Raw genomic sequence first — 22,537 nt, 5'->3', positions numbered from 1 at the left:
TGTTTAATAGTTGGATTAGATCGACAGTTAACAAACAAATGTTGCCAAAGCAGTCGGAGCCCCGTGTGAGCTTCAACTCACCATCCTCTGTCCTCAACAGTCGCAGTCTCCTCTGTCCGCGACCCGGCCTCTGTGAGGGACCTTCAGTGAACCGCGAACTGTTTAGAAAATCAAAAATGAAACTAGAGTTGTTTTTAAACCTTTGACCGGCGGGGGCAAACCAAAAAAAAAATCCAAGTTTACAGAAGATATTCCCGGTGAACTCTTGTCGGCATCGGATGCGGCTCCTCAGCGGTGTCGTCCGTCCATTGCGCAGTCAGACGTGAGGGACTCTGACAGCGGCGGAGGAGGAGAAGTGTTCAAACACGGAGCTGCTGCTCGGTGAGTCACGGAGGGAGCAGTGCCCTGAGAGATCGCCTCTAAAACATAACACGGCGAACTGGGCCACGAGGTCCAATCACAGGCTGCCGAGCGAGGGACACGCTTTAATATTCAGTAGTTGCCGGGAGTGACACTACTGGGCATGCGCAGCTTTGGGACTTCCCAACAACAGAACTCGGATACAAGGGAACAAAAACAGTCCCGGCGGCGGCAGAGGCGGCAGGGGCAGAAGCGGCAGAAGCGGCAGAGGCGGCAGGGGCGGCAGAAGAGGCAGAGGCGGCAGGGGTAGAAGCGGCAGAAGCGTCAGAGGCAGAAGCGGCAGGGGCAGAAGCGGCAGAGGCGGCAGAGGCGGCAGAAGCGGCAGAGGCAGAGGCAGAAGCGGCAGAGGCGGCAGAGGCGGCGGCAGCAGCACGGGCCCTTCATAAAGATCCTCTCTGTTTTCACTATGTGCTGTCACATCCAGCTGCAGAACTCTAATACTTTCTTACATTTATACTGAAATAAGAGTACTAAAGTCTTGCCATCGAAGTAGACTCATAATGCATCTGAAACTGGGTCCATTCCAATATTGGATTAATCATTAATGAGTGCACCATTGTAATGTTGCTGCTGGTAAAACAGACACATTACAAGCTTGACCTATGATAATAGATTTATTAAAAAAAATCATATGGTGGTTATATTTTTTATCATTAGTCCGAATCAGCAGCGTAACTAGATGCTAAAATTAAAAGTGAAGAGTAAAATATCTCTGTATGAACGGTTCAATGCTTCGGAGTCAAGTTAATCAATAACCAAACAGGAGTTACTTTATGTTTCAATGCAGCTGATAATTCTAATCCATCAGGCAGTTTGTAAAATAACACAAGGTTGTGAAAGAACAATATCAGGAGGCCTTTTCCTCTTTTACATTCTGGATGTGAAATAATCATTTGAACAGCATATTAGGTTAGGGGAACCCTATATCATTTTAAAAAGGAAGTTCTCAAATTCTGTAACAGCAATTCAATCCAACTCTTGCCTCAGACAAATAAAAATGCTACCGAAAAGCCCTGTGGGCTTTTGAAGAGCATGGGTGGCAACTGGTATCCACTTCTCACAACCCATCTCCTGCCAGACTGAGGCTCGCCTTGAAATCATGCTGGGCAGTGAGGCGACTCTCTGGGTGTAACCTGTCTAACAGGCTGAATCTGTATGCAGACGACACATAGGCCTAGTGTGTGTGTGTGTGTGTGTGTGTGTGTGTGTGTGTGTTCATTATCCTTATTTCTCATGTCTTATTTTAAATTAAATATATGCATGGTGAATATTGAAAAACAATGTGAATTGCTCACCACAACATAAAGGTCAGTGTAAGAGATGTTGGCAAACAAACGGAGCTGTTCTACTGAATGAATAAATGATAAATGAGTTATGATTCATTGAGCTTTGGTGATGCTGTTGGTGCAGTATTTTGTCACCACCCAGAGGACATCGTAGGACAAAGCAGACACTGTGAAAATGTGAAAACATAGGCCAGAGTAATGATGATTTGATGATGTACGGTGTGATAGATGTACCATCGCAGAGTATTATGAAAAATACATAGAGTGTTTGAAGGCATCCACATTTTCTTTAATAATCACTGTTTATTGTCAACACACTGACACACCATTTGCATCTTATCTTTATATACTATAATTTTTATACTTTCCTGACTTGTAATTTTAAACCAAAAAGATGATTTCACACGAAGACATTTGATATGTATAAATCTACTAAACATTAAATCAAATTTCTGTGAGCAAAGGGAAGCAATGTCGGTCACGATATTTTTGGTTTCTTTAGTTCTCCTTGGTGTGTGCTGCATCAGATTCCCTGATGTGTTTTTAAAAGGCTTGACTTTTAAATGAAATAAAAATGACTTTAAATGTAAATGTAATGCAGTCTCTCTAGCTTTGAGTCATTTAAATACATTTCAGCAATAGATCTGAAATGCAAAAATCTGGCTTGACCTATTGAACCACCGATTAAAAAGTTGGAGCCCAAGTTACTCTGTGAATGTAAATAAGCAGTGTGTGTTACAATTCAGTGAGGCTGCAGTGAAAATCCTATGTGTGTGTGTTGTCCCTGTGCAATCGTAACCTCATATCCTTTAAGAACTGTTGTTCCATTCTTCATCTGTCCAACATGCACCCCCCTCTCACCCATCACCCGCCCCTGCCTGTGCACCCTCTCATAATTACCCCATCAATCTCCAGTATAAATACCAACCTCTTTCTCATCTGATCTTAGCACTTTGAGATTGCTTTTAGCAATTAAAAGTGCTCTATAAATGAAATGTATTATTATTATTATTATTATCTGCCAGTTCATCTGACTGCCCTCAAGTCGCCGGCTGTTATCTGCCTTTAAGCCTGAGTGAAATCCATTTGATCGCTGGCAGCGTTTGGGTCAACTTCCTGACTGTTTTCTCTTATTGTGACTCTAAACATATCAGAAATGCGAAAAATACAATGTAGCAAACCTGGTACCTAAAAGAGAACTTAGCTCATGAGTTACTCAACAACTATAAGGATATATATTATGAATTATTTTATGATTTTTTTTTTCATACTAAATGAATGAAATGAATGAAAAAAATGATGGCAAAGACTTTACGGCAAATGTTTGTAATGTCTTTCAACTAGCAATATATTTAAAAAAATACTAGATCGAAATATATCATTTAAAAAAAGTCTTTACCATTTTGATCAGCGCAGTATACTAGGTGGATATGGGGTCAGTCAATGATAACTGAAATTATTAAAATCAGAGTGAAATTTATGAGAAAGTCAAAATAATTTTCTTGTAAGACCTGTGTTTTATGACTTTGTGTGGACAGCTGTGTTTTTCCAATAGCCTGCACGCTTCAATCTTAAAATCATTCAGTAAACAGCCAAACGAATTACAGTAATGATCCAATAGTGTCACCTAGTGTGCAGAAAGTATAAAATACATGTATTTCTGTTGGAAGTTCTGGAATCATGAGATTATTTTTTTTTTTGCCTTGACATCAGTGAAAAGAAATGCAGTAAATATTATTCAAACAAAAATGTCTTGTAGAAAAATCCATGTTGATTTTGTTTATCACCTTGCCTTAAATGGTAATACTGGGTTGGGTTTAATGAAACAGAGAAAAAGAAGTATAGATACATTTAGAAATTCTCACCTTCCTTTTTCTATAGCTCATTAGTATTTGTTAGTTTATTCGGGTACAGTCTTTTGTATGCCTGGGCCTCATGGACAGATTTGAGATGGGCCCACGGTCAAAGACATATAAAAAGGTCCCTGACCTCTGCATGGTGCAAGACGCAGATTGGCAGAGATACAAAATGGTAAGACACAAAATAAAAACAAACAATGTGGTAGCGTCACTTCTTCAATGTTGTGGGTCTTTGTAACTATTTGTAATTGTTAACCATTTCTTCATAGTCATTTCCGTTCCTCTGTAGTTGTTCTGAAACGTTGTGGTCACCTGCAGACTTACATAATAGGATACATATTATGATGATAGTCTTTCAAAACCCCATTGCCCACAATGATCCGCCCATGTTGTACCTGTGTGTTTCCATGGATTGTTTGACTCGTTGATTCATATCAAATTGTAATTGTAACAATAAAATGTGCCAATTTCAAGATGAAATGTTATGAATATATTTTTTGCATAGCCTATTTAATGAATCAAAAGTAAGTAAAAAAAGTAAAAAAAATAAAAAATAAAAAAAGAGACACGCCCCTTAGCCCCTGGTTGTACCAAGGTCTCATGGGAGTTGTAGTCGATGGGTGGTGATACTTGATGAACGCGAACGACATAATCGTTGTTTTATCGTTCAAATGGAAAGGTTATCGATATATATGATCACGTGCAGCGGCAGCCCCCAGCCTGGCAGATAACGTGAGCAGAGTTCCTCCAGGTCCTGGTCCTGCGTTGGAGAAAGTTCGCTGAGGGAGAGTGTCGGTGCTCCGCAGCGGAGCCCGGAAGCAGGGCGGGACCTCGGCTCTTCATAAACATGGCCGCTAAGTCCCTTCGCAGCATCAAGTAGTGCGCTCGGTTGAATTTCGTCCGACTCTGAGGAAGTCACTGCGGGTGAAGTGGTGCGGCAACGGGCGGACAGACGACGTGGACACGCACCGGGGGCGTCTCTGGAGCCTTTTAACCGCTTCGTGTCGGCGTTCGCAAAACTTCTCGTAGTACTTTATGCTAGCTAGCTAACGAAGCTAACGCCGACGTCTTCAACGTTAACTTCTGTCAACTTTTTTTTTTTTTTTTCTTTTTTTTTCCCTCCTCCCCTCTCTCCCCCGCTCAGCCAGCGAGCTGTGATCTGCCACTCGACGGCCTCGCGTAATGGAGCAGTGCCGTCGGTCGCCCTGCTCGTCTGGATGAGTCGGTCACACGGGGACGTCTCGGGTTCACTCGGCTGCACGATTCACCAGAACTTTCTCGGAGGTTTCCGTCTCCTCTTCTCTTTTTTTTTTCTTTTTTTTTTTTTCTTCCTTTTGCAGGTTGCCCGTTCAGGGACATCACTGTGAGGGGCGGACAGAAACAATGTTCTCTGTCAAGCCCATCAAACCGACATTCAAGTGTTACCTCCCTCCTCTCCAGGTACGTGTTCTGCGAGCTGTTTGCTGTGGCCACGACGCGATGTCAGCATCGTGTGTGTGACGTCATCGAAGTTTGACGCCTGGCCAGGATTATTAAACTGCGTTCACTTGTTGCCGGGGCAACACACTTGAACACAAGACGTTGATGTTTCGTTACGAGCGGCAGAATGAATGTTGCCTAACTGGCCTGCGTTGTCCGAATGAGAGTCAAGTGAAACGTCACTGGGTGGCGAGGAGTGACGGGACATCCCAGCTGACACTTGCAGTGTGTGTGTGTGTGTGTGTGTGTGTGAGAGAAAGAAAGGGTTTGCAAACAGTCGCAGGTGGAGAGACAAAACCAGTCTTTGTTTAGGTAACATTGGCCTCCCTGACATCCAGGGGTAAGCTGCAAAATAAGTACTTATATTTTGTCAAGGCACATTCATTTTACATCTATGAGACCTAATTGGTAAAAACCTTAAATGAACAATGGAGACATTTGGCACATTTTGACACTTCCCGGTGGCATTCTTTGACGACGTTATGGACTCTACCCCATTTGAGAAGATGGGTTGTTGTTGTTCCTTTGGCCCCTCTAGCACTTGTGTAAGAAAACATTCTTTGCACATTTCATCTATGCTTTGTCACGCATAGTGCAGTCCAAGTATGGGGGCCATCGGCGTGGGCTTGCTAGATTTTTAATTTAAAAAAAGTGTTTCACTGTAAGGGTAAAGTAATAAGTTTAAGCTTTTCATTTAAGGATATCTACACCTACATCTGATGTACTGTCTAGAAACTGTAGACCCATTCATGCATAATTCGTGAAGACAAGGCTACGATTCCTACACGTCCACCTGACACACTCCTAAAACCTGATAAACAGCACTTCTTTGAGTCATTCATTCACTTGAAATCATTGTGCTGTAATGGAGCCCACAATGCAAAACGCTGGATTGCCCAGACCTTTGTGGAATGTCACTGCATAAGCAAGTGTGAGTGTTCCTTCTAGTCTTATCAAAGGGATCTTGCATCAGGCTTATCGTCACTCACTGCATGCTGTAACTGAAACGTGTGCAATATTAATTCACCCACACATCATCACAGCTGTGAGTATTTAGAACATGTTTTTTTTTTAGCAGTTCTTTTACTTAGAAGCAGATGATATATTTCATGCTTTCTTTACAATGAATGGACAACTGAATACTATTTTTTGGCCCCGTCACCTTGTCATGGCATGTTATTGCCTTGTCATAATTCATTAACCATCTGATGAGTTAGTGTTTAACTAACTCTGATGTGGCTTGTGCTTTTTTCTCCAGACCGATGTGAAGAAAACTATTGAACCACCGATTAAAAAGTTGGAGCCCAAGTTACTCCCAGGTGAGTTTCTTTCTTGCATTATCTTAAGAATGTCATTTATTACACAACTACAGAGAACAGTGTTTAGAGACCTCTTAATGGTCCCATTATGATTTAAGTGATAGTCAAAACAAATGATACAAATAGGTCTGATTATCAGCCTTTTATGTTTTTGATAAAAGCCATATTTTATTATGAATTCCATCTCTACTGCTCTAAGAAAGTGCTTGATTCCTTCATAGCAGAGGTGAGGGAGTGAGGTGAGGCGGCTGGCAGGATTTTCCTAAAACTTGCTGATTCAATTCAGACTAAAATCTGGGATGATTCTTATGAATCATGAGCAATGGGCTGCGAGTCCATCTTAAAGCTTCTGTCTCAACCTAAGCAAAATTAAATGGTCACAAATGTTGTAGTTGCTGCTCTCCTAAGATGTCATGATATCTGTATACACATTGGCTTGTTTTCACTAAGAAACTTAGATTTAGATGCTTTAAAATTATCTTTGTCATCAAAATAATGACTAGGAAAACCCCATGATTTGCTATTGTGCAGGGCCACCGGTTGTTTAAATTAGTAATATTGTTTTTGGATTAGGGCTGTGTGATCTCATATCCTGACAGAGTTTGTTTCATATCCAGATAACGATACACAGCAGTATTCGTTTTTCTTTTCTCATCAAACCTGTGTAAATTGGGGCCATGTCTTTGCAGATGTAAGTTGTAACTATAGCTCTTATCGCCTTCCATCTTGGTGATTCTTTGTTGCAGGCAATTGCCTCTTGCACAGTTTGAATTTGTTCTGAAAACTTGACTGTACCTTTGTGGCTCTCACCCATTGACTCCCTCTATACTGTTAAGCACGATTGTTGTGTAGGTGGGAGAAGAGGTTAGTGGTGTTTGAGTGTTGTGGGGACCGGTCTGCAGCTTAATATCCAAACCTGTTTTCTGGTCCATGTCAGACTTTTCATAACAAAACCACATCCTGCATCCTGCATCCGGGCTGTGTGGAAGAACACAACGTGCCGTCCAAAAAAGAGAAATCTGTGAAAAAAGTATAGCAATAAACTTTTTTTTCATCCCAACAACATATGTAATTATCATATCGCAAAGCTTTATTTTGTACGTTGGTACTATAATGGATGATGAAAAATGTAATGCTCTGTTAAGTCAACATGAATTAGCATTTTTCTGCAGCTTTAAAAAATTAAGTCACTGTAGAAAAAGGAGATGTGAGCGGTGTCTCCACAATGTCTCCACTCTCCATCTGTCCCTACTTCCACTTGAACGTCTTCAAATATACCTTCTCACCTTCCAGAGTAGCAACAGTAGTCTCTTTAATCAGTGGAAATAGACTGTGGATAGAAAAACGTTCAGTGATCATTAAAAGAGCATTTTTCATTATAAGATTCGATTATCAGGAGCACTGGCAGTTGGTAATTGTGAAACATCAGTCGTCAATAATTTTGTCAGCACAAGTCTTATCAGGTACTTTTACAGGTTTCTGTTCCGTTATCTGCTTTGCAGTTTTCTCCTGATGACATGATGATTTGCAAACTTCACCCTATGTGCCAGTGATATATGCACGAGCAGCACATTGGAGCAAAGTGCTTTTTCTAGCACCTTTCCTTTTTTCCTGAGGTTTTTGCACCTCTGATTTAAAGCTGTAATATAAATGATAATTAGTTAATAGTACAGTTAATTTCTTCAAACTGTGCCACATAATGCATGGTGCCAAAGTGTTACAGTAAGTGCATCTAGTTAATTAAGTGGAGCAACAGGAGAGCCAAAATTTTTATGATTTGTTTTGGTTGGAGTCTTGAGCAGTTGACTTGGGAGCCTCATGGGAGTGGCTCGACACTCCCTTTATATTGTGTCATGTTGTGTGTTTATTTGGAGTAACTATGCAGAGGAATACTTCTTTCGAAGTAAAACATTTGAGGCACAGATTCATTTTATTTATTTCCTCCCACACACTTTTTAAGGCTTCTGTAGTCACCTTTAGAACTTTTATTTTTTTCATTTGATGATTGGAAATGAGTATCTGCATAATGGCTGGTAGCAAACTATCCATCCACGACCAGGCAGCATTTACTTCTGAAGGAGTGTTGCTCACTCATCCTCATTCATTATTTGGAGCTCTACAGACGAGGTTCCATAATGATCAGGTCATTGTTGTTAACACTCTGCACATTTGCTGCTCACTGCTCGGAGGCAGAACTTTGAAGTGACTGTCTGTAGGACTCCACCCTGTTGCCCCAGTTCATTTCTTTCTTTCTTTTTAAACTCTCAGGAAACTTTCTAAAGCCAAGTGTTTTACTATGCAATTTGGTCATTATTTCTGATGAACCCTAAACCTGAGATAAAATCTATAATGTGACTTCCATGTGGCAGAACGGAAGCAAGTAACTGTCCTACTTGTCACTGCGGAAACTATGGATGTGTGTGGAACCCATCGACCTTTTCTCTGCCCAACAGAAACCTTGTTTATAATAGCTTCATTTGAAAGGGTTAGGGTTAGGGTTTTTAGTTGCTTTTAGTTTTGCAGCACAACCGTAACAATCATGCTACCCTTACAGAAAAAGATTTTAAGATGCAATATGTTACCTCAGCTTCCTGCTTGGTTTCATTACTGTTAATATATGAAGAACATTAGATTATGGTTTCTGCTGTGCCTTTGGATAATCTCAAAATGTTATCACTGAAATGTTGTCTTGCAGATGGTGATTAGGTTCAAAAGCGGTGTGTAATATGTGTTTTTCTGTTCGCCCTTGAGCATATAAGATTAACAAACATCAGGAAGCTTGTTGCTTCCTAATGTTGCTGTCATTTTCCTTCCTGGCCAGGAAAACAAAAAAACAACAGAGGTTCACACACAACAGGTCAAATCTCTGTCAGACTAGTTGAACTTGTTTTTGGATTGTAACTGGTTTTGATGTCATTTCACAACATGTGAAGCCTCCTTTAACTTTCATCCTGAATTATTTTTTTTTTGAGCGATTCTCTTGTCCAAAAATGAATTGATTGTTATCTAATTGTGTGTCAAAGTCTTGTTACTCATTTACAGTTTCACATAAGTCAGCATGTTATAAAGTTGTTTTTTGTTTTGTTAATTTGTGTTTTATATCAGGGCAAACTGTCCCTAAGTATTCTCCTTCAAAAGTGTCTTTAAAACTAAAATCTATAACTTTGAACTTCCACCTCTCATGCATCTGAATGCACCAAGTGACAATAGGGAAGTCAGACATCAGAAAGAGGAAGATGTTCATCAAAGAGTTATTCTGTTTGCATGAATCTAAAACTACGAAGCTGTCTCAAGTTTGTTTTGTCTAAAAAAGGATGCCTGTACATTCATTTCAAGTACTGAGGCTGTTTATTTAGCCTTTCTACTCCTTTTATTATAATCTTTTTATTTTCATTTTTCTTCTTTGAACTTGGTTGTAGGCTTTACACACATTTCTTCTTGTTTGTTTGTCATCAGGGGAGATCGTAGTGAATGAGGTGAACTTTGTGAGGAAATGCATCAGCGCTGAAAGCAGCCAGGAAGACCTCTGGGGGAAGTTGATATGCACCAACTTTAAGGTCTCCTTCATCCTCCAGGATGCTCCGCCTAAACAGGTATCTGTGTGGACTGTATTCTCCTTAATATGTATCCACTCTTTCTTTCTATAATGCACTTTGTTGGATGTCCTGTCTTTATGGTGTGTAAACAGCTCATCTTAACAGTGTTAAAAGTTAAATCAGGCTTGAAATGTAGGATGTGCCTCATTTTCACTTTATATTTTGTGGATCCTGTTCGTGCCACCAGCGTGCTGCTGAATAGCTCGTATTTCCACCAGCCGTGATTGTATGTGCAGTGCATTTGGCAAAGAGGAAGGAAAACTTGTGCACTTTCCTGCACTACATTGTGAGTGATATCGCACAAGAAGTGAAAGAACCGACGTCATTTCCAGCTCTGCTGCAGATTGTTGTCGTGATAACAAAATGGAATCTGATCATTGCTCGGTTTGAGGGAATAAACTTGATCTACCGTATTTGAGACAATATTTTAGTTAGTTATTATTGTAATACAATTGTGCACAAAATGTCACATTTATTTTGTTGTTGCCTTTACCACAGAAGTCCCACTTGTCCCACCTGCTGCTTGGAGAGCACGACATCCCCCTGACCTGCCTGGAGCAAGTTGTAACAGGTACATCTGATAGCCACATTTGTAGAGACAAAAATGTAGAAAATCTGGTTACGAGAGCCCAAATGTTTTATCTTATCTGATCAGTAACCACAATACCCCAAACTATTAACTTCCTAATGATAGAACATAGTCAAATCTCTGTTGATGATATAAGTAATCGATCTACTCTTACGTTGTCACATCCGAACCAAGTCATTGTACCAGAGTGATGTACAGTCACAAGTAAAGTTAGACGGGCCCAGTCTTTTCCTCATTAATCTTTGACAGCTTGGCTGACTGATTTCTTTTGTTGTTCATTCCTGGTCAGCAATCTGATTACAAGTGATGTCAAAGCTGTGGCAGTGCAGCTCGGCAAGGATTAGACTTGTTTTTATATCTCATCGCTGTCAATCGCTGACGGTGCAGGTGCAACTGCCCAGAGCAAGGTTTGTTGTGTTACCGTGACAAAGCATGAGGCTTTGTTTTACCCTGCTTTTTTTTTGACCTGTTAGAACTGGGTCACCCAAGACAACATTACCACAATGAGATCTGCTCAAATACAGGAGCATCAAGAATGGAATAAATCTGACTATACTGATAAATTATTATATAGTATAAGTGTTTGTTCACTCACACAATTTGTAATGTATGCCAGGGAAGTGTGCCCAGCTAAAGTCAAAATCCACAATGATATGTGTCTTCACTTTAAAACTCAGAAATCACAATGATGAGTCATAACGACTCAACTTTACAAGGCTCCATTTACACCTGAAAGTAAAACATGATCTATAATATGTTTATGTCAAAGTCATGGGTTACTGTTCTGCCTAAATGCATAACTCTTACCATCTACAACCTCCACTTCTACAAATGTCAGCCAAACACAACGTAGTGATGCACATAGATGGAACATTAGATACTTTTGTTGAGGTTTAAGTTATTTGTTTTTGATGAATAGCTTTTATGATGTTTTTCGTTAATTGGTTACCAAACTTTTGCTGCTATGCTGTGGTCTAAAAATAATACAAAAGACACAGGTGCATCTGGCATTCATCAGTGCATTCAGCCTTAGCAGAAGATGCATGTTTAGTGTTTAGTGGTTGACATTAACAACTGTTTTGTCTAAAGGGGAAGCTCCAAAAATTCAGTATCGCACAGCTAATTATTGCCATCTACATTAGCTGCAGTTTTATAGTCCTATGTTTTGTTTGTTTCTCACAGTGAATGATACAAGGGGGAAGAAGAAAGTGTTGGGGTCAAACCAGAAGCTCAAGTTCAACCCCACTGAACTCATTCTGTACTGCAAAGACTTGCGCATCTTAAGGTTCTGCTTTGATGAGGCCGGGCCTGAGAGTGCCAAGAAGGTGAGTGATATAGAAACTTTGCCCAGTTTGTTTGAGATCATTTTTTTTATTTTTATTAACGTATCTGCTGTGTGGATATGGAGCTAATATTGGTGAGAGACCACCACCTACTTTGAAAAAGGGAAATTGTGGCGAATTCACAATTAAGTAAATAACTAACCTAATAAACCAAACTACAATTTAAGAATATTAAAACCGTTAAGTGCAAAATTTGCTAAATTTTGATCTCGGACTCTGGCGCCCCTTGTGGTAGCATCAAAAACTGAATGCTGCAACCTCACCAGCCATAGCTACGACCTGGAGACACAGATGGCACCAGTTTTTTCCCCACAATATAATCACATGGAATTCTACACACAGTGTTCAGCTTGTGTATTATTATCATTATTATTATTAACTTTATTTGAATATATTTGAATCAATTCCATTTCCTGAGTTTCCTCTGCCCATTTCACTGTCGCTGTTGCTGACCAAACTTTTCCTTTTTTGACTTCATGATCTCAACACACACACACACACACACACACACACACACACACACACACACACACACACACACACACACACACACACACACACACACACACACACACACACACAGCACTATGGCCACTTCCTCAGTGACAAGGATATTTATACAAACATTTATGTGCTACACACTCACCCGAATAGAAGTGTCTTATGTGTCTAACAGCCTTTCTGTGAGGACATGAGACAAACAATGGATAAGAGACATTGAGAACAATGCCATTCAAGGCAGAGGAAACTGAGTGATCAAGATTGTAGAAAACAACTGGCAGCGTGACTCTGACTCATCTCCTGCTCAGAGAGTGAGAGGCACAGATGTTTCATTCTTCACATTCATCGCACAGGAGCTCAGTTCAGTTGGGTCCAAGTACACAAGTGGGGTCCATTGTGATTAGATGAATTTTATATTAGCCATACATTAAAGTAACATGTTTTTAAATCAAGGCTCTGGGACTGGTGTCAAATATCCAGATACCTCAATACTATTGCTTATGATATAATGTGTTAATATTTAAATATATCTGAAGATGACTGGTGCTTTCCTTTAAAAGGCAGTGGAAATTAAAATAAATCGTCCTTTATGTAGATTCAACCAGATTAAAATCATATTAAAATCATCATGTATAGAGATCGTGGCCACCCACCTTTTATGTTCCCAGCAAAAACACACTTCCTTTACATTAATTAGTTGTTTAGTTTAATCGCTGTGGTAACTACCAAGGTTAGACTTGGACTGGAATTAAAAAGAATTTCAGGCTTTCGTTGTCACCTTGGACTCAGGCACAGGCACATGTGAACATGTGACTGTTATGTGCACTCGTCCACCTAAAAGCACTGCCAACTGTAACAAAATAAACACAGCCTTTTCACACTCTGTAAGCGCTGATGTTGTGTTCAAAGGTGGAATGTTGATTTGGGGGAAACACTGAAAGTAAAATTGTATTTGTGACTGTCTGAGCACAAAGACCTTCAGGAGCTTACGGCCTTCTGAAGTTTCACAATGAGAGACAATGAGCTATATAATGTATCTCTCGCCAGTGAAAAGTAAATGAATGGGAATGCACACTGTTGCATGTCTGATGTCATCTGGGATCAATTTCTGTGTCAACAGCACTACCTAAAGCACATCAGGCAACATTACACCATGGTACTGTGTTGGTTTTAGTGTTACAAGTCTCTATTTATAGATGCATTTAATTTGAAAGAAAAATTCAGTGTTTAACACTTCATTTTTTGTACTCTACTGCTTTCAACCGAATACTGAAGGTTGAGTACTAAAATAGACTTGTCTGTCCTCCCTCACTCCTTGTGGGTTTATTTATGGACACCATGTACGTAATTACAGTGTGAAACTAAAACAGGGCTCAGGTCTTTTTTCCTCTTTGTGACATATGGAATTAAGCCAGCCTATAATAGCCTATTTTGCCAAAGGAAATTATAGAGTTGGAAGCAGCCTTGTCCACATACACAAGCGTTTTTCGGTGTCCTCTCGTGTTATTCACAGCTTTACTCCTGAATGGATCGCTTTGTGTGACTCTGGTGAGGCCACAGAGATTCAATCCTGAGCTGCAGACTGTCAAACATTTACTTTCCCAGATTTCACTTGTTCTTGTGTTTGTGTGGTGAAGAACCTGCCTCAGAGTTCATTTTAGCACTTAGAGGGATCCAGCGTCAGGCAATTTGGTTGTGATGAAACCAAATGTTTAATTCACCATTCAAGTGTATTATATATTATTGTACTGTATAACCCATAGAAGTAAAATTATTTTTTTTATTTTAGGTTTGCCTTGCTATCGCCCACTATTCCCATCCAGCTGATCTCCATCTTCTGTTTGGCTTTGAGTATCAAGGACGGCGATACCATGAATCTAAAGGTACCTATGGCACGCCATAACTATGACTATATCATATGCATTTTGCACATGAAATAATTTCTTTGACTTGATATTCCCAGAGGCAAGAGTCAATGGTTCCACCCCTCGAGGAGGATTACGGACCCCCATTTTTGACCGTCCATCCGACTGGGATCGGGAGATCAAGAGAACGAGTGCTTCAGGGTGGAGGGTGTGCTCCGTCAACGAGAGCTTTGACATCTCAAAAAGGTCTTCAGCTCAAGTTTTTTTGATGTAGGCAATTTATGATGGGCGTTGTAGGCAAAGCATGTCTGCAGCTCCAACAGCCTTAGTTGCTGCGGACATACTCTAAATTTCACCCACTATTCATACTTGGTATTTTTTGGCAAGGCGCTATATTTACACTGTGCACATTTTTTCTTATTTCACAAGTAACAAGAAAAAAACTTGTGAATGTCTTAGTGTAACTTGCAATTCCACTTTAGACAATACGCGCTATTCATCTGAGTGCCCTGGTGACATCATGGTGGGGTTCAGAGTAAGGACTGAGCGGTGCTTTATGTGGAATTGGAGGAAAGACTCAAAAATGCCCTAATAGTTACTTGCACCAAAGTATACACATCACATGGGGCTGAAATAATACCTACATTAAATTCGTATTCATTGAGAAAACATGCTGCTATAGAAACTCATCAGTTAAGATATTTGGGACAGACGCAGCAAAAAGAATCCAGTGCTAAAAAGTTTTTTCATTACAACCAAGGCTTTCAGTACGATTAGTACAATATTGTATGTCATCATCAAGCAACGCAGGCTGGCTTTTTCACATTAAGAAGATGGACAATCCATTATTAGAAGTATAGCTTTAGGATGTCACTTTCTTGCCCTAGCTGGAAGTTGTGGGAAACATGAAAATACATTTTCTCAGTTGTCTTGTGTTTGATTCCTTTGTAACTCCAGTCTTTCTCTAAACTCCTCCTCAGTCTTCCAGAGTATATCGTGGTCCCAGTTTCTCTGGCTGATCAAGATCTAAAGCGGTACTCCATATTCTTCACAGACCAACGCCTCCCTGTGAGTATCTGAGCTCTGATATCTCCATTAAATGTGTGGCCAAACTCTTCTTGGGCTTATTCTTCATTTATACCGATAAGTCATATAGGATCTAAAATGTTGATTTATTAGCAAATTTTAAGACCACCAGTTTGGTCAATTGTGATCATTATCTGCCAAGTGGCATTCAGTTTGATTCATCAGTTTTTATATTCTAACTGATCCATGTATGACCTATTTGTATTATTTGTCATAGCTCTGGTGCTGGAACCACCCCAATGGGAGTGCTCTTGTCCGCATGGCCAGCATAAGTGATCCAGTACAGCAGAGAAAGATTGAACAGAGGTAGTGCAACGCTCTCCAATTCATTCAGATTTAAACACGTTATTTTCCTTCTCTCTTTAACGCTAGAATTCAGTAGCAGCCTGCAGATTGTTAACCTCAGCAGTGGGATTAAGAAGTGTTAAAAGCGATCACTTTTGATATAAATGTAATCATATATTTTTTCTTATGTTGTGGTAGGGTCTTTACTGCCATCACAAAGAGCCACCCACAGCGCAGTGATGTCTTCAAGTCTGATCTGGACAAGTGTCTGCCGAACATCCAGGACATCCAAAGTTCCTTTGTCAAAGTCAGGCACATCTGTGTCATAGGTGAGCGCCGCTGCAGGGATAACCACTGCAAATATTCAACTTCTTGGTGCAGTGTAATTAGGTGCACATATCTATGCTGTGGAAATGGAAGCGGTGTATTGACATGGTTTGACGGTTTTATGTTGCAGATCCTTTTGAGGAGTCTGAGGAAAGGTGGCTTTCATCTATTGAAACCTCACGATGGCTGGAGCACGTCAGGTGTGTAAACAACCAACACAGTATGATAGCTATTGAATAAATCACCCGTGTCATGGTAGTTTATGTAGAGTCAAAGTTAAAATGTCTTGCTGGCCCTGGTGATGTTTGTATTCTCATAATTTCACCTGTAAAATAACATAACTGCATGTGCGAATTTTATCATTTTAGATGCATTTACACAAATAAGATAGTTTTGTTTGTGTATTGTTGGTTATGTCTGGTGTCAAGATTAATGTTTTGAGCTGAGCAGCAACTGGTCATCTGTCATCTGCTTACCTGGCCAGTAATATGTCTATAATGTTTATATCAGTGTAAAGTGATGAATGGATGTCCTGTTTTTCAGTTAGTTTACATGTATGTTCTGCTTGTGACCCAAGGGCCTTTTTGAAACATTCAGCTGAGATAGTTTACTGCCTGGATGGAAAGAATGCCTCCGTTATTCTCCAAGGTAAAACTACAACAGTTATTAGTCCTGGTCATGTTCATAGCTCATATTTTACAGTTTCAAATCAGGCAAGTCATAGAACAATACCAATTCTGTATTCCTCATGCTTGCATGGTCCAATATGATAATTTTATTGTGCCATCATTTATTATATTGGCTTTAGACAGATGTTGCACACAAGCCATAACACATTTCTAAAAAATACCAATAGAATTAGAATAATGAACTTATTTTTTCCATCTGAAAATACAGATGCTTTCCTTGCATGCAGCTTCTTTAAGCTTTTGCTGTCTCTCGTTGCACAGAGGAAGAAGACAGGGACTTGAACTGTGTAGTATCCTCACTGGTGCAGCTCATGTTGGACCCTCAGTATCGCAGCTTGACTGGCTTTCAGAGTTTGGTGCAGAAGGAGTGGGTGATGGCCGGCCATCGCTTCTTGGACAGATGCAACCACTTAAAGAAGAATGACAAAGAGGAGGTTTGATATGTTGAATAAAACTAAATCCAATCGTACAAGATCTGACCCTAATCATATCCTGAGACACTCATGCTTCTCGTCATCCATTTCTCTCCGTTGTCTGGGTCCAGTCCCCACTGTTCATGCTGTTCCTGGACTGCGTGTGGCAGATGATGAACCAGTATCCAGCAGCATTTGAGTTCACAGAGACCTATCTGACAGTACTGAGTGACAGCATGTGGATTCCACTCTTCAGTACTTTCCTTTTCAATTCTCCCAAACAACGCGCCCAGCACTTAATAGTAAGGGATGCCTTATATGATGTTTATACTGTTTTTTTGTTTTTGTACACTAAATGCAAAAGATTCTACCACTGGAAATGGAACTTGAATATGTGTTTAAATTTAAAAAAAAGGCAACTGATTACATAAGAACAAAAAAATGATCTGACATGTTATAATTCCAGGTGATGGTGTGAAACAGAGCAACATGTTTCTGTGTTATCATTTCATGGAGACTATAATTTCTCTCTGTGGGTTTCAGATGATTGACATGAATTAGTGCAACGTAATGCACAAAGATAGAATAACTGTTTGTGGTAACCAATAACATTTGACAAAAGCAAAGTTTGTTTACCGTCATGTGTTGATTATTTTGTGTGTATGTGTGTCTTATACTATGTACAGACATACAGAGAATGAATAGTGTTGTCTTTCCACTTCAGGACTTTGCCAAGAACAAAGCCATCCCTGCAGGAGAAGACCAGGCTGTGTATTTCCCTCCTGTTTGGGACTGGTCGCAGCAGTTCTCCACTAAAGACCAAACCCTCTTTAACAACCCCATGTACGTAGGCAAAGGGGCCGCCTGTGTTCAGAATGGGGAAGTCAAAACTTTCACACGCACAAAGGTATGTAACACGGCGTGATGTACAGATGTATAGGAGCAGTGACATTGCATTGTTAAATGTGTCTGCCCTCTTCTTTTTACAACTCTAGATGTGTTAAAGACACTTATGTTTCAGTTAAGATGTTCCATCTTAGTTTTAATGATTTTTTCCATGTTAAAAGAAAGTCATAAAGCCGTTCTTCTTTATATTTGGTTTGTCAGGATTATTTCATTCAGTTAAATTCCACAGTGTATTGTATGTAGACGAACAGATTGACAGGTTTTAGTGTGCACAGATGTTTTCCTTTTTATCATAGGTTTAGTTATAGTGTAGCTGCTTATTTTCAAGGTCTGACTAGGATCAGTAATGATGTGTATAAAACTTTGATATATGTCACCTCAGTCATCTAATGTCTGACAGCGGTCTCAGGCTGGTAGGTATTATTGTTTAATAATAAATATTTAAAACAGATAATCCATCTAGTCAGCAGTCGTGTTTATTGCTGTTGAGATTATATGGGTATCCTGTTGTTTTGATGTCATCAGCAACTTCAGAAAACACACACAAAAGAGGAATTATGACATAGGAAATAAACCTTTCTTTTGACTAATGATAATGTTTCCAGGGTCATGATGATTTTGTAAATGTAGGTCGAAAGGTGACAATGTGGAACAAGTGACCTTTGACTGTTCAGCCTGCTGCTGCAGTCTGCCACAGAGATGTTTATAGATGGATGGAATTATCTAACGCTGTGTCCTTCCTCAAGCAGAGAAATTACAGTTCCTCAGTGCGAGCGACACCATCCTCTCTGCGCAATGGACTGAAGGGGGGAGAGGAAACACTGACCCGGCGGGGATCTCTGTTGTCAGAGCTGAAGCCTGACTTCTCACCGGTGAAAGTCGAAAGCCCATCAGAGCGCTTCTTCAGGGACTTGTTCTCTCAGCCTGCTGACCAGCGGGGCCTCCTGATTCCCCTGCTCATGCCCTCACACGTGGCCCTTTGGAAGCTCTACTTTCTTCGCTGGGTTCCTGAAGCCTGCATTCCCAAAGGAGGCCCCATCACTGCCTTCCACAAGCTCTCCCAGTTGGTGGATGAAATTGAGATACTGCAGAGTCAGCTCAGGCAGTATAAGGGACCCAGTCCGGGCAGCACGCCACTCCCCAGCCCGGGTGGGCCCCCTGTAAACCAAAGGAGGATGTATTTTAAGGCCAGTCCCCAGAATGACCCCCCTACACCTCCAGACTTCCTTACCTCCTCTTTTCCTTTCACCCCGATGGGAAATCTGTGTCGCCGCAGTATCCACGGGACTCCCATTAGTAAATTTCTAAATGGGGCGAGGATCTGGCTCTCGACAGAGACTCTTGCCAATGACACTGTGTGAGAGTGTGGGGCTTTTTGGCTCACTTCTCTGAGCCCTAGTGCAGGTCTGCTTAACAACTAATCATCTTATTTTCTATTACCTCTTTCTTAAATACCAAGAGTGAAAATGAGAAATAGAAAAAATCTCACATTGGACTTCTGATTTCTAATTATCTATAAGCTAGAATAGGCACCATTGATGCTGCATTGAAATCTGAGGTAATTTCTAAAGTGAAGTGTCACCTTTTGGACTCAATCCTCATCGTCCATTACAGCTGAGGAAATCAGACTGACGGAAGCGCATTCTCCTTACTGGCCAGTGAGTTCTTACTGTGAGGCGTCCGCTGAATGAGAAAGATCAACAGCTCTATTTTAGATGTATATTCTTGTCTACTCTAGTCTACTCTTGTCAACTGCTCTACTCGAGCAAACTGTATGACCCACAAACAATCGCTTTTTCAGATATTAAGTAGACGAGGCTGAAGACCTCCTTTCCACTGCACGTTTAGCTTTGTGTATGACACCGATGCTCTTGACAGTTAGGTTGATCTTTCTTTGAATTCATCATCGGACAGTAAGACTTCTCCACTGTAATGGAATTACGATACTTGAAATTAGAAAATGCTCCATTTTTATTGCAGCAACAATTCTGCATTTCACTGAACACTGATTTCTTAGTACTCCATTTGTTTCTGCCTTCCAGGAAATTCAACCGAAGATGTAACTTAGATGTTTTAATCTGTTTAGAAAGAGTAACAGAAAATAACACTGCTAACAACTATTCCACTATATGGAAGAGGATCTGGTCTGGTTGAATGTATGGAGCATGTTGGGTTTTTTTTGTTTGTTTTGCACAAACATAATTCTATTTGCTCTAGGTCGATATTTTAATGGTTGTAATGCGATTTTGTTTGGTGTAAATAGCAAATTGTGTGATTTCAGGGTCTTGCTTTGAAGATGTACTCTATTTTTGAAGCAGAGATAAGGGCCTATATATTTTTAGTATCACAATGCAGGTGATGCTGAGGGGAAAGAGGAACTGTCAGGACTTCAATCTGTGGTAGATGTTTCCTTTTCTCTTTTGAAGGGGTTTTATTAAACTTTACTAGAGGCCTTCTGGTAAGGCACCGAGGAGAAACCTTAGACGAATAGTAGCTGAATGGGTGAATATTTGAAAGCAAAGGGACAGATAAGGGCTTTGACTCAAACCAGTCCCTAGTTAAGTGCATAGTGAATTGAATTTCAGGCACTGAAGTCACTGATCCGTTGGCCATCAGCTGGTGGATGTCAACTGCACTGTGTGTAATTTTGACATTTCCAAATGAGATGCCAGTGAAGTCAGTTGTCTATCCTTCAAATCTGTAGTGTTACTAAAAAGTGAAAAACCTTTATAGAATTACAGCGTTATATGTATACACTGTTAAACATACTGTATCTGGCTATAACAATGCGTTTGTAATAACATTACTCACTGTTGTTACTTTTCTTCGTAATGATATTCTAGTATTGATAAGATAGCAAATACAATGAAGTTACTGTACTTCCCGTTAGGGTGGTGATGGTGAGGTCGGTCCGCAAACATGCTCCCAGCTATTACTGATGCAGTTAGGGAAATGTCTTGAGAGCTGCACTCCCAGTGCGCTACAGATTTTTTGGGGCATTTTTAAAAAAAATGTCTCCCTGGGAAGTTGGCTAGCAGCTGAGCTAGGGACTGGTTTGAGACACGTCTGGGGACATGGATCAGTCATCCGGAGCCCCTTTTAAGAAAACTGGTAAGAAACTAGCACTGTTTAATCTTTTTGATGTCTTATTAACAACAACACAGCTTTTATTATCAAAGCTCTTTGTCATTATGAATATAACACCACTGGACAGACTGATTATGTGTCCTACATTGATCCTTTAGATGCTAGATTGACCAGTTTCAAGTGATATTCAGACATGATTCTTTGGCAATAATTTGTTCAGGTGTTTTTTTTGTTGTTATTTTAGCATACCTGTAGATGTGTATAATGGGAGTGTTCTCCTAATCGCAATTCATTGCACATTTTACTCAATATATAGAATAGTTTGTTTTCAAGGTGGTTTTGAATATAATTTTGGCAAATATATTATAAATACTGTATATGCTTGAAATCTTCCAATTAATATTTTTGATTAACGGTACTAAATAACTTTTATCCTTGATTTAGTCTTTATATTTTATGGAGAGATATTTATATACTGTGTTTTTCCCCCCACTAATTCTCAATGTTGCACTCTGCTATAATTGTATGATGACCGTGTTTACTCCCTGGCACTGTTTGATATGGATTAGCAGCAGATGTATTTATTCAGTTATGCAAATGTTCTCTTAGAGGGATGCAGTGTCTACTGCACATCCCCTGTGCCTTTCTGGAAAGATTGTCCATTTCTGTAACTGTGTTCTATATTAGTTGGCTGATTTCAATTTGACAAACTGATGGTTTTTATCGATTCTAGTTAAATTCAGAGGTACTGCACTGAAGCTGTTTTTCCTCAACAGAAAATAAGGCTCAAATGCGTACTAGTAACCAATCATTACATTATTTTTCAAATGAAATTGTGTCATGGTTTTTATTTCATTGGGGGTAATGTTCGTTAAAAAAATAATCATCCCTGCAAGAGTTAAGAATTTAAAAGAACATGAATATGTGTCCAAAAGCCTCTTTTGAAGTTTGTGCAATGAGAATGAATGGGTAAACAATACATCACAGCAATGTGGAAAAAGAAACAGCTGTACCAGCAGTCGTATTACATGCATCCGCCAGCCCATCGTAGGGCCTCCTTAGTAATAGGATTCTTTAAATTTAGGAATAAAAATAAGCATTTTCTCTTCAAGAAAAAATGCACTCAAATTAAAGTACACGCACGGCTTTATCAGCCATTAGGATCACAGCAAACAGAAAATAGGAATGAGTAAAAAAACTTCCACAACAAGTTAAAAGGGAAAAATTACCCCCCAATGCTGAAGGGCATGAATCATGCTGTTGATCATAATGCTCTAATTCGTATCTTAGCATCTTTGCTGCTGTGTCATTAAAGCCAGAGGAAAAAAAAAAAGAAATAGCACATCAGGAATTTAACAACGAGCAATATGTGATCACGAGAACGGAAAACTGAATTTCCGTAATCATAACAGACGGGAAGCAGCAATAATTATGTATTTATATTTCAACCCTCATGTAAACACCGAAAGCAATTCACAGAGTGATAC

The 22,537-nt window shown here is 39.9% G+C and overlaps 2 protein-coding genes across 4 annotated transcripts in view; one reads left to right on the top strand and one right to left on the bottom strand.

The window, feature by feature from the left end:
* The window catches only part of myo1ea (myosin IEa), a 44,017-nt gene extending 43,574 nt beyond the window's left edge, over positions 1-443 (bottom strand). The window contains exon 1 of one of the 2 annotated variants that reach the window (XM_035627513.2): positions 82-443. In XM_035627513.2, the coding sequence (XP_035483406.2) occupies positions 82-84 (3 nt within the window). In that variant the 5' untranslated portion in view covers positions 85-443. The remainder of the gene's footprint in view (positions 1-81) is intronic. The other variant, XM_035627512.2, reaches the window with a different exon arrangement.
* Positions 444-4,162: 3,719 nt separating this feature from the next.
* Positions 4,163-21,883, top strand: mtmr10 (myotubularin related protein 10). 2 transcript variants are annotated; one of them, XM_035627515.2, is made up of 16 exons: positions 4,163-5,005; positions 6,303-6,363; positions 9,820-9,956; positions 10,458-10,530; positions 11,731-11,873; positions 14,182-14,275; positions 14,356-14,503; positions 15,238-15,325; positions 15,561-15,649; positions 15,827-15,957; positions 16,086-16,155; positions 16,533-16,603; positions 16,906-17,078; positions 17,189-17,359; positions 17,782-17,964; positions 18,713-21,883. In XM_035627515.2, the coding sequence occupies exons 1-16, from the start codon at positions 4,949-4,951 to the stop codon at positions 19,322-19,324; spliced, it is 2,301 nt and encodes a 766-aa protein (XP_035483408.1). In that variant the 5' UTR covers positions 4,163-4,948; the 3' UTR covers positions 19,325-21,883. The 2 variants fall into 2 exon arrangements, with proteins under 2 accessions (XP_035483408.1, XP_035483407.1); XM_035627514.2 differs by having other exon boundaries at positions 18,710-21,883.
* The last annotated feature ends 654 nt before the right edge of the window (positions 21,884-22,537 follow it).

Source organism: Scophthalmus maximus, chromosome 4 (genome assembly GCF_022379125.1).
Source record: "Scophthalmus maximus strain ysfricsl-2021 chromosome 4, ASM2237912v1, whole genome shotgun sequence".
NCBI classification, from domain to species: Eukaryota; Metazoa; Chordata; class Actinopteri; order Pleuronectiformes; family Scophthalmidae; genus Scophthalmus; species Scophthalmus maximus.
Note: the sequence above shows the minus strand (reverse complement) of the source record. Positions and strands in the feature narration are given on the sequence as shown.

What these genes read in the sequence shown, in the direction of transcription:
- mtmr10 (XM_035627514.2), top strand. Translation starts at nt 4,949, where the DNA reads ATGTTCTCTGTCAAGCCCATCAAACCGACATTCAAGTGTTACCTCCCT. An exon ending in CAGGCACATCTGTGTCATAG is followed by an intron (nt 15,958 to 16,085) that starts GTGAGCGCCGCT and finishes TTTATGTTGCAG; the next exon opens with ATCCTTTTGAGGAGTCTGAG. An exon ending in AACGCGCCCAGCACTTAATA is followed by an intron (nt 17,360 to 17,781) that starts GTAAGGGATGCC and finishes TTTCCACTTCAG; the next exon opens with GACTTTGCCAAGAACAAAGC.